Here is a 12,835-nt window from a genome sequence, read left to right as displayed (position 1 = left end):
AAATCAGGATATTGAAAATAAATAGGACAAATTAGAAGGGAACGAAAACTGGAGAAAATAATAACCAGGACAAAACTAGACTGGAACGGAACTGGAAACTGAAATGAAATGGGACAAAATAAACGGGAACAATACTGGACAAGTAATACCAACGAGAACAGGACCAAGTCGAAACCCACGTCTTGCTGGCCAGAAGTTTGTTGACGGGCTGACAAAGGAAGCATGACAGCACTGAGTTTAAAATAGACTCAAAGCCAATCTGTTAACGAGCCGCAGCGGGCGCCACATGGGCGGGGCCAATTGGGCGCCATAGCAACCGTGACAATATTCTGTATTGTCTTAAATATGAACCCATGTGAGACGTACTTATTCATTTGATTAACTTTTGACCTACTTAAATCGGTAAATAAAGGATTGACGTCTTTACTGTTAGTGGCATTGATGCAACTAGTTGCAAACATGATGTATGCTCTTTGATATATTTGGGTTTAAATCAAAAACTAATTCTTGCGAGGGTTTTAGTAGCACAAAGTATAAGTCCCTTCCATTTTGACTTGTGATCTTTTAGCCTAATAGTTTGGAACCACTGGGGCGCGGACCAGGGTCATTTGGTACCGTAATAGAGCCACGATGGGTCAGTCGATAAATATTGCTGAAATAATTTACTCAGCTTTAGATGCAACGGGAATCAAACCCAGGCTGCGGCGGTAAGAACGCCGATACATGACCATTAGGTGACTGGGATTGTAGATGACAAAGGAAGAGGCATTACATTTCATCCCATCATCACCTTTTTTTTTTTCTTTACTCACGATGCCACGCTGTACCACGTTGTAACGAGGCATTTTGGGAAATAGTTCAGCCAAAAATGTTTGTTTGATAAAATCGAATGCATTTTCCTTCGTCATCTCAATTCTTTGTGGTCCAGTTATCACACAGTGGTTTATTATCATTATTATTATTACTACTATTATTAATTTTGATCATATGGCTGTGCCGCGAGAATGTAGTCTGACAATGTGGTATAAAAAGGTTGCTTTAGCCCACATACGGCAAAGTCGAGGCTCCCGGGCCGCATCTGTCCCATGAGAGGTTTATTGGGGTCCCCTGCAATAATTCATATTGCAGTTTTGTGAACATTATAACGTTGCTATTGTGTTTTCTTTAAAGTGAACAACCCACATTTACTAAAAACTATAGGTTAGCGGTGGTGCCTGGATAATACAAGCTAGTTTCATTTAACGTTGATGTTATTGGGATTTCTTTATCAAATGTAAATTTTGTACCTGTTAAAAATCAATGATTAATATCAGAGATATAAGTAAACCTTCCTTTTTTTACATTTATAAATGTCTCAATATTTGATCAGTCCTACTTTTAGTAGCTTTGATTTTTTTTGTGACCTTCCCATGCTTTAGCGGCTAAAGCAGGCTAAAGTTGACCCTGTATGTTGCTAATCAAAATTGGAAAAACTTCCAGACACTGCACCCATTTTTGCTTGACTGATTTATTATCGTTTCTGTCTTCCCCTCCCATTTTTTTCATATTCATTGCTCAAGTGGACGAAGACACGGAGGGAAGTTCCCCATCCGGTCAGGATTCAATGTCTGGCGACCTCTTCTCAGGCCCGGGTGTAAACGGTGACCTCTCCAAAGAAAACACGCTCCGGCGTCGGGACAAGGCAGAAAAGAAAAAGCCCGAACGGGAGAAGGACAAGAACAAAGCAAAAAAAGGCGTACTGAAGGGGCTTGGCGACATGTTCAGGTAAGACCGGAGATAAGTACCTTGAGTGTCGATTGCTATATGCATTTATTTTACATTTTTTACGCAATTGAACACGCTCGCCGCAGGATCGTAGAGAATGTACCTGCTTTCCTTCAATGTTGGAGTGCTAATTAGGAGCTTCTCTCCTTGAACCCTGCAGGATGCAGGGAGGAGGTGAAGAGGTGGGATGGTGTGGACCTTAAAGAGCCTGTGGCACAATCGAAAGATTGTTTTTAATAAGGGGAACGTGTTTAATTCATGAATAACCATGAACATGGACGATAACGTCAACAAACACCGTCGGGTAGCCTTGAGTTGAGGGCGTGGCAAATAATATGTAAGATTAGTGTGCATGTTTGTGTGTATGCTCTTCAGTACAAAGCATTCATAAGGCTTTGGCCATTCCTGTGTATTTTCGACTCTAAGCTGATACAAGTAGGCAGGGAACATGCAAAGGTGAATCGTAGATATGATAGATAGATACTTTATTCATCCCTGTAGGGAAATTCACACTTTCAGCAGTATCCTTAAAATAAAGATATAGAATACAAACATACCCAATATAGCGTGTTAATGAAGAGCATTTAAATAGTGTTACAAAAATACACACGGTAATAAAATAGGGTAATATGCAAATGTGGGGTTGGGGTTTAAGGTGGGCTTTTATTCCCCATGGTGGAGTTAAAGAGCCTCATGTCATGAGGGAGAAATGATCTCCTCAGTCTGTCTGTGGAACAAGACTGTGACAGCAGTCTGTCGCTGAAGCTGCTCTGTTTAATAAAGCAGTGTAATAAATAATAATAAATAAAGCTAAGAAAACAAAGCGCAAAATATTAGGGGTTGCTGAGGTTGTGGGGCAGGTGTTTCAACGGTTAATAGTGTCAAACCCAAAAAGCAAAAAACGGGACAGTTAGGAGTCAGGGTCGAAAAAGGCTTGTCTAGTGTTAACTGAGGTTCGCAGACGGACTGACAAAAGGGGACGGACGGGACTGTGTTAAAATACTGATGGGGAGCAGTATTTTAACCCAGTCCCGTCCGTCCCCTTTAGTCAGTCAATCAGAACCCGCGGCAGTTGGCGCTAAGTCACATCATTAATCATGACATATAATTATTTTTTTTAATGTATTTTTTGTCTTGTTTTTAAATATTTTGGGGGGGGTACATTTGTTCAATAGCTCCCTATACTCCTTTTCTGGAAATATGTATGTTGGCGCTTTAAACTTGTCTAAAAAATTTAGTATACGACTTTTCAATATTTTTAATTGTATTTTATTTTTATATGTTTTCTATTAATACAATTCTCAAGAGCTATTTAGTGTCCTATTCTAAACCCAACACTTTTGACCCTCCGAGTCATCTTTAGCCTATTATCCAGATCAAAATTCCAATACCTGCTAAAATGCATAAATTGCATTTTAAATTGTACAAAGATTAAAATGCATCGATTCATTCAGACACTATTGCTGTACTGATGCTGTTGTTTTTTGTTTGTTTTGTTTTTTAATGTATATATATATATATATATATATATATATATTTTTTTTTTTTTTTTTGAGAGTCCAGCCTAAACCGAATCAAGTTTTCATTTTTAACACCAGCCTACCTAATCCAAGCCATTTGAAGTTTACAGATTTGTTATGAACATTGTGCCAAAAAATAAAGCCGGGAGTCGATTGGGTGTGCATAAATTAACGGTGGATGTGCTGCGAGCCTTGTTGTGCCTTAACTTGCTTCCGTGTGGATTACTTTAATGGGATTAGCGAGCGTATCGCGTCACGTGGCTGGGAAATGAACAATAAAGACGTCAAGTGTGTTTTGGGGTCACAACTGAGACACACTCCACGGGAATGCTTGGTTTCAGTTCTAGTGTGCAATTGACTGTATTAGAGGTAAACATCATCATCTGTCATGATACCCAATGTCTGCTTTGGAAAATTTGTAATTTGACTTTTTATTGGCCTTATCCAGGCTAAAATGCTTGATAAATGCATCGTTGATGTTGACGCCACTAGTTCTGTCAGTGTCTGAAAAAACATCTGCCCGGACGCCCGGGGCGTGCATCTTATAAAACGTCTCCGCCCGGGTGGCCGACAACATTTTCGAGAAGAAGAGAAAAAAAAAAGAAAACAATAGATTGTTCTTCAAATCAACCGTTTGCTTTATTCCGATTTCGAAATCTCCGTTCGGTTTAGAAATTTCGGAATTTCGGTTCGTTTGGCAATTTGCATACTCGGCAGCACATCAGAAGCCTGCATCGAATAACTTTGGCTTCCGGACTTTTCAGAGTGTTAAAGGTCGAGCATTTGCATATCAATTTCCAAAGTAGACGCACAGAGAACACAGGAACAATGGATAAGTGGTTAGGAATCAGGCCAAAACCTCAGCCCCAGAAGAAAGATTCAAAAGAAGCTAAAATAATTGCTGACGCTACAAAACGTAAACGTACATTAAAAGTATCGTGGAAAGAGAAGTTCACGAGGCTTGTAGCAGACGACGCAACGCAAACATTGCATGAATGAAGATGAGTAAATACAGGGACATACTGATCAGACATGGGGACTTGAGACTTAGTGACTTGGACTCGAGTCGACTCGAGTCGCTGTTTTTATGACTTGTGACTTGACTTGGACTTGGCAATCTAAGACTCGGGACTTGACTTGTGACTTGACTTGCCCAAGAAAAAAATACTTGGGACTTACTTGGGACTTGAAGGTGAAGACTTGAGACTTACTTGAGACTTGCACATGTGTGACTTGGTCCCATGTCTGATACTGATGGCCGATGGAAAACAGTGATGTCATATACATGCAATGAATGTTATGAGCAGATTTATAATAAACTAATTTTAAAGTGTTGTTCTGTTATATATTCTGATGATCAATCCTTAATACTTTGCAACAATGTTTTTTTTTTTGCGATTAGTCATCTGATTGTGTTTCAACTTTATGGCTGGGCAGGTAACTTTTTGTCGCGGGTTTCAGACACTGGTTCTGTATATAAATAGTCGAAAACAAATCTCATTTTTGACTGACTATATCATTTGTTGTCGACAAAATAGATTATTTGTCGCATCACTGAATGTCCAACAAATGAAGTGGCGGCCCCTGACTGTTTCATACTCGTCCTTGTGCAATCAGTGGCGTAATGCAGAGAGGCAGGAAACTCAATTGACTCCCAAAACTCTGTTCTCTCCCCTGGTTTATTACTCGATATCCTCCTTAAAAGTTAAGACCGCTTTTGCACCGATTTTAAGTCAATTTTCAAAAGTTTAGAAGGCAGTGGGGCGAAGATAAATGCATCCCAGAAGATTCACGGTCGAAACTTAAAATTTCATGAAAAAATGTGATCATAAAATTGCCAAAGGCAAAAATAAAAAGGGATTATATTTGATGGGAACTATTTTAGAGGAACCGCCAAAACCTCAGTGGGGATTCCTTTTCCCCCCCTCTGATTCCCTGCCTGACAAAGGCTTTGTCTTGTCAGTGAATTCAACACTATTGAGGTTACTGATCACGTACACAGCTATACATTAGCAAGTTTGCCGTGCGAGCGCTTCGCTCTTCTCGCCAAACATCAAAAAGACAATTTGATGAGGTTAATCCTTTGTAATGGACGTCTCTGCGGTTTTGTCAATCGCTCTTCATTCCCGGCATTCCTCTTCCACGCAAGTCTCGTTTTTTGCTTTCCCTCCGAGGGGTTATTCAAGGAGTTCTGCATCGGTGCTGCAATTTGACTTCATTAGCATGCAGTGCCGTCGGACAGGCTGATTAATGTGGGGTTCATGTCCGATTAATGGACATCCTGATTGTGAGTGTGTTATAATATACGCTTTTTTTTAAAAGGCTAGCTTGGCAGATGAATTTTGGGAACCAAAGGTAGTTAAAAAAAAAAAATCATAATCAAAAAAAAAAAAAAAATCATAATCAGACAGGCACACTTAACAAGCAGTGAAATATTGAAAAACATACTTTTCGTGCAGAAGACATTGTTTCCCTACAGAGTAATAAATGAGGGTGTTAATTACCTGGGCAGAAGAAGAACTTCAGTGTAAAATACGATGCTGTCACGGTTGCCATGGTGCCCAATTGGCCCCGCCGTGTGGCGCCAGCTGCAGCTTGTTGATGGATTGGCTCCCTGTCGGTATTTGAACTCTGTCCTGTCAGTCCCCTTGTGTCGGTCCGTCTGCGTATCTCTGCTTTTACACGGGAAGCCCCTTTTCGCCTGTTCCGTTTTTTTTGCTCCTGTTTGTCCTGTTTGATCTCGACCACGCCTGATCTCCCGTCCCGAATTACGACCTGTTTTGATCTCGACCACGTCTGTTCTCCCGTCCTGAATAACTATCCGTTTTTTTATCTCGACCACGTCTACTCTCCTCTCCCGGCTTTAGACTTGTTTCTGAACCCGACCACGTTTTTGCTCTTGTATCCCAGCTACTGACCCATTTTTTTTTCCGTTCCTGACATCGCCATCGCTCACCACAGAAGTTCCACTTCCGCGTTCAGAGCGACCTGCTCCCCGCGATCAGCGATCACCGGATCGTGTGTGCAATCGTTTCCCTTATTCCCAATAAAACTGTGAGAAATGTTACACAAGTGGGTTTTGTTTCCGTTCTGGTTTTGACAGATGCTGGTCTTTGCTAAAGAGAATTAAGTTAGTAGTCTTCAGCCTAGAAGTCGACTATGCTTATTCATATGTAGAATATGATAACGACAATTGTGACGTGGGATATGATAATGCTGTTTTTCAACAAAAAGTAACCTAGTTTTCAGCAGAGAAGACAAGACAATGTTTTGAACATAAACTAGCTTCTTCTACGCTGACAAAATAGCCTTTTCTAATGGCTGTAGAATACGGCCTTAGTTTTTTTGCAATGAAGATGCTAGTTTGAGGTCTAGATGACGAAGGTGTTTTTTGGTGTAAAAGAAGCTAGTTTTTGCTGCAAAAGCAGATTATTTTTCAGCAGAGAAGACAATACTAGTTTTGGGCAAAGAAGACAACGCTAGCATAAAAGAAGCCAGTTCTTACCAAAGGAGACAACAATAGTATTGGTGAACAATCATCCATGTCCCTAACGCCCTGGTGGTTAGAACGTGGTTCTCTTACCATTTATATCCCGTTCGATCCTGTTGCCGTCATTTTTTTATGCAATTGTGGTTAGCGACAATATGGAACTGCATTTCGAAATGTGTCCACATACAAAGCGCACCGAATTAGAGGGCGCACGTTCAAATATTTGGTCGTTTTTGGGGGGTTTAGTGTGCCTTTATAGTCCGAGAAATGTGGTTCTCTTAGCCTTGCCATATGGTTCGATCCTGTTGCCGTCATTTTTATGCAATTGTGGTCAGAGACAACATGGAACTGCATTTCGAAATGTGTTCACATATAAAGCGCACCGAATTAGCGGGTGCACGTTCTAATATTTGGTCATTTTTGGGGGGCTTAGTGTGCCTTTATAGTCCGAAAAATACAGTTAGCATGTTTCTGCATTTATAAGTCACTCTGAAGTATATGTCACAGGAACAGCTATCATCTGAATACGGTCTGAACAGCAAATATATTAAGTAAAGGAGAGCAGTGCTTCTAAACTCCTAAACGTGATTTTTCATCTCCTCCCTAGCGGTTAAGCGTGTGATCATTAAATTCCAATTCTATCCGATTTATTCCTTTGTTGGAATCTGCCCGGGGCTGCGTCAGCATTTGGAGAGCGCCTCCAGCCACGCTTAATGAGGTGTCATTCCGCTGCCTGGCCACTGACTGACTTGACCTCCTCCATCAAAGCCGCGTTCCTATTATTTCCTGACCTTATGTATATGGACGAGCATCACATTGATAACTAGATTGCAGTCGAGGAGCTCAATTTCCTCATGTCATCCGCGTGGAATTACATTACAATACAACTTTGACCCCATTAGGATTCTCACCCCCTTAGAGTTATTAAATCTGCCATATTAATTATTGAGACATCGACGCATTTTCATACCTCGTTTCGAAGACCTGTAACCTAAGCTTCATCCTTTTTTGATTAATACACATTAACAATATATTGTAAATGTGAAACATTGTTAGATTGTGTTTAAAATATGATGTGAGGAAAGTGTTTTTGCTGCATAAAGGTGCATTGCGGAGCTGTTCATTTTCACAGCTGCCACCCCTGGCTTCACTGCTCTGTGCCAAGCCCATGCATCTTCTGCCCACACCCACCTCCTTTATTTCTAAAACGGGAGATTCCCCAAGAAAAAATATCTACAATAATAGGGTCTGTGATGCTCCTTAAAAACATATCTAATGTATATTTAGCTATAGTTTTTCATTGTCCACTGACAGGCTATTCATTCATTGAATGAATGAATGGAATCTTTATTTCGAACATTAGAATAAAAACAGAACAAAAACAAGAACTCAACAACAAGATAATGTTACATAACTTGTTCGAAAAGGGGAAGTAAGAAGCAGATGTTTATTTTCCTTAGCCCTTCATCTTCCCTATGAAATACACTGTTGATAATAACAATAGAAATAATATTAATAATAAGTTATGATACAACAATAGCAACAATAACAACAAAGTTAACCATAGTTTTCACTCATACCCCATTTTCTTCATCTCTGTATTCCGCCAGTAAAGTTGTTTTTTTAATTTAAATTTGAACAAGGGAATAGTTGGACATTGTTTGACGTTGTCTTGTAAATTGTTCCATAGTTTCACTCCACACACAGACACACACATACTTTTCCTAGTTGTTCTCACCTTTGGGATTATGAATTTGCTACAGCCTCTTAATTTATAATTTATCTGATTCAGAATGAATAATTGTTGGATGCTTTCTGGCGCTAGGTTTTTGTTGACCTTAAAACGCAGTTGTGCAGTGATTTTTTTTTTTTTTTTTTTAACTAAATCAACAAATTTTAATAATATGGACTGCAGGAATAAAATATTTGTATGATCCCGATATCCTACCCTGCGTATGATTCTAATTGCACGTTTATGGAGGATAAAAAGGGGCTGTAATGAACTTTTGTAATTATTGCCCTCGACTTGTGCACAATATAAGTATGGAGGAACTAGAGAACAATATAATAAATACAATGCATTATAGTTTAAAATGAATGAAAAAGCTTAGAGAAAAATGATTTTGATTGATTTAACTAAAGACTTTTGCTGACTATTAAAACAATCGGTCGAATTACTGAATACTAATTCATTAAATAAAACAGATGTGGATTTTCTGTAGTACATTTAGTGATCAACTCCAAAGTCTGTAGCAATTGTACTTTACCATTCTCAACAGTTTAATAAAAATTTTAAGCCCCAATCTTACCTGTACCGACTTGTTTTGTCTTTTAATGTTAATTCATCAGAGGTAGTGCCATGACACGCAAGCTCTGCTCTGCAAACATTGCAAGTAGTCATTTTATTTGCAGTATCCAGGCTAAACTGCTCCCAAACGTTTTTCTTTTGTGTTGGTCACACGTACGCCATCATTTCCAGATTACACCGCTGGAGACATAGACGCTATTGTGCATTATCTACTCTTAGTATCGATTGTAATGATGTAAGATGCCTCACAGAAACTGCATCTACCGACAATAGTCGACGATGTAATACATTTTCAACTATTTCTATTTGATTGGGAAAAAAACTGCCTGTGTGATGACACAATGTTGATCAACATAGACAACGAAACTCAAAATTGTCAAGGCAAGATAGATGGATAGATAGATGGATAGAATGATACTTTTTTCATCCCCGTAGGGAAATTCACACTTCCAGCAGTATACCTGTGTTGAAAAATAAAATAATAAATTAAAGATATAGAAAAGGAAAATACCCAATATAACGTTTTGCTATAGCGTATTTAAATAGTGCTACGGAAAATACACACTGTAATAAAAATAGGGTAATATACAAATATGGGGGTGGGGTTTAATGTGGGCTTTTACTCCCCCGGGTGGAGTTAAAGAGCCTCATGGCATGAGGAAGGAATGATCTCCTCAGTCTTTCCATGGAACAAGATGTAATGTAACAATGGATTTTAACAAATATTCAGACTAAGCCTTGTTGTGTATTCACTAGTCTTTAATCTCAAACATGCATAGTGAATGGTTTTAGACCCGAGTTATGCAAATTTGAACAGTTCTGAAACAAAGTAGCATGAAGGAGATTTGCTGGTGGAGACTGCCGTGTTGCAAGGCGAAACCGGGGTGGTTAGGAATCGGGGGGAGGGAGTTGAGGTGAAACTGGGAGCGTGTGCATTGGAGTGAACTGGGGCATCGGGGGGGAGGGAGGAGAGAGACTGGGAAAGGATGGATAAAAAAAAGGAACACGGTGTTGAGAATAGAAGGGGAGCTTTTCACAGCGGCGCAGTCACGACATCATGAAACCGTCTGCCCTCGGGGAAGGATTAAAGCTTCGCGAGCATTTTTCTTTTTCACTTGAGTCCTCACCTGTTTGCGTGAATTATCAAGGGGTATGAATCATGCGTGTGAGGCATGTTGAGTGTTGGGAGTAACGCGTTACTTTGTCACATTCCTGTATAGCAATTATTTTTCAGTGTGATGCTTTCTGAATCGAATATTAGTAATTCAAATGCTGTTTCAACACCGTGAATTACTCCGCTACTTGTTAAAAACCCAATTCAAACACCATCTAATCCAGGGGTCAGGAACCTTTTTGACCCAAAGAGCCATAAAAGCAAAAAAGGGTTTTATAAGGAAATTGAGAGAGCCACATCATATCTTTTCAGACAAAATAGAAAAAAACTGCCAAACACGCTCTTTAGACAAAAGCTAATTCTTCAGCACATTTTATTTCACTGTGTGTCATTTGATGATTTAATCAAATCGATGGAATGATAATAAGGCCTAAACCTGTGTCCCAAATCAATGTAAATATGCCATTTACAATTTGTCTTCCACTTTCAGTTAAGAGTGTTGAGGCAATTGTTTTCCATGAAATGTGTCCTTAATAACAGTTTCAAAACAATGTGCATGCAAAGTTCTTTTGTAAACATGTCACAAATTACTGCAAACGAAAAGCATATTGTCATATTCACTTTCGGTGTAGACTGCACTGAGAGAGAGAGAGAGAAGGAAGTGCCTTGCTCTGTGTGCAGGGGTCCGCCCACCTGTACTGCTCACCCAATCAAAGTTGTTTGCCAGCGTTTTTATTTTTCAGTTTAAATGGTTTCTTTTTGAACTTTTGCATTAAGTCGCTTTGGCTTTATATGGACCAAAATCGGGATGAAATTACTTGACTTAGAACGCCACAGAGAGATATGCAATAGTTATATTTTATTACGGAGCCATATGTACTCATGAAAAGAGCCATATATGGCTCCCAAGCCATAGGTTCCCTACCCCTGATCTAATCGGTACGTATTCCACCTCACATAGGTCAGATTAATGAACACCGCTAATCATAGTCAACAGGGATTTGACATGTTTACATGGCCCTGCAAACAGGGTTCCCGTAGATCCTTGATTAGTCTTCAAGGCATTGAATTCATTATTCTAAAAATAAGGCCTTGATTGGCATTAAAATGCCTTAAATCCAATTTCTAAAAGTCTCAAAAATGTAAACACATTAATGAAATTTAGATTTGTACTGAAAACAAATTCATGAAAAAACAAAGTAAGTTTTCCTGCATCACGATAAAAATGTTTCATGAATGTAGCTGTCATGATGTGACTCAGCTGTACCCGCTCCTTTGGCGAAAACTGCCGCGCGTCCTCATTGGCTCCCGGTTGGTATTTGAACCCAGTCCTGTCTGTCCCCTTTTGTCAGTCCATCTGCAAACCTCAGTGAACACTAGGCAAGCCTTTTTCGACCCTAACTCCCACCTGTCCTGTTTTTTGCTCCCGTCTTTTCCCCGGCTTCCGACCTCTTTTTGTCCCAGACTACGTCTTCTCTCCCATTCTGGCTTATGACTCGCTTCCGACCCCGACCACGTTTTTGCTCTCCTGTTACGGCTACCAACCCGTTTTTTTCCCCGTCCGTGACGCCGCCATCGCTCGCCACGGAAGATCCACACCTGCGTTTGGGTCCTGTTTCCGTTCTGGTCTTGACAGTAGCAGTATCTGCCAGTTTTGTCGGATGATCCATGATGTATTGTAAAATCTTTATTGTTTTCTTATGTTGAAAATTTGGAGAGTGCTGATTTTCCGAAAAAAGTTTTAGACCAAAAAAAAATTAGTAAAGTAAGTAAAGTAAACGTGTTTTAAATTTCGTCCAATTTATTTCACGTTTATTTTTATTTTGTTTTGTTAGTTTTTTTGGTCTAATTGATATTAATTTGATTTCAAAATGTATTAAAAAACCTTGAAGTTACTTGCCTTAAGCTTTACGAACCCTGTACAAAGCAAAACTCAATACAGTTTCAGTAGCACCGTCTTAAGCATAGTGTACAATAATGTCTCCCTACTGATATCCTCCCTACCATAAAATATTGAAATTAGCGGGTCGGCTTGAATGCACCCATTTGGTTGTGTGTTAACAGTAGCCAATGGTAGGCATCATTTGTGGGAGTCGCATTGCTTCGAGAATTGAATTTCATTTTTGGGCATTTATATCAACATTATGAAACATTGTAGCCAACAAGATTATTCATGGCACTCCAGAATAAATGAATAATACACGCTTTAAAGAGAAAAATAAGATAAAAGACTGTCAGAATAAAAAGGCAAAAAAATTTACAAAGTAATCCATAGACTGACCTAAGTTATAATAAGTTAAGTGAAAAAAATAATGCATAGTAACAGTAGTGTAATGAAAAGTAGTGAAAAAACATTTAGCGGCAACTAAAAAAAAAATCCCTAAGAGGATGCACGATATATTTTTTTCACAGTTTTGTGTACTTATTTAGGGTACTGATGGTCTTGGGGGTAAAACCTGCCCTAGATCTTGCGATTCCTTGTCTTAAGGGACCTGTAGTGCCTACCAGAGAGCCACAGAGTGTGAAAAATATATAGGAACAACAAACCAGGACAAAATCAATGGGGTTTAAGTGAAAAGTGTTTTAAAGCCTGGTCATTTGTATTTGTAAATATTTGCCTCGAAAAAATAACACATCTT

General features: G+C 39.3%; 1 protein-coding gene across 1 annotated transcript in view; it reads left to right on the top strand.

The window, feature by feature from the left end:
* Window positions 1-12,835, top strand: part of LOC148348797 (partitioning defective 3 homolog) — a 387,206-nt gene that overhangs the window by 233,851 nt on the left and 140,520 nt on the right. The window contains exon 19 of the mRNA XM_088322738.1: window positions 1,560-1,764. Coding sequence (XP_088178864.1) covers window positions 1,560-1,764 — 205 coding nt within the window. The remainder of the gene's footprint in view (window positions 1-1,559; window positions 1,765-12,835) is intronic.

The sequence above is a fragment of the Urocampus carinirostris genome, chromosome 18 (genome assembly GCF_059441175.1).
Source record: "Urocampus carinirostris isolate Australia breed hairy pipefish chromosome 18, RoL_Ucar_1.0, whole genome shotgun sequence".
In the NCBI taxonomy this organism is placed as follows: domain Eukaryota; kingdom Metazoa; phylum Chordata; class Actinopteri; order Syngnathiformes; family Syngnathidae; genus Urocampus; species Urocampus carinirostris.
The sequence above is the reverse complement of the archived record's forward strand: the minus strand, read 5'-3'. Positions and strand labels throughout refer to the sequence as shown.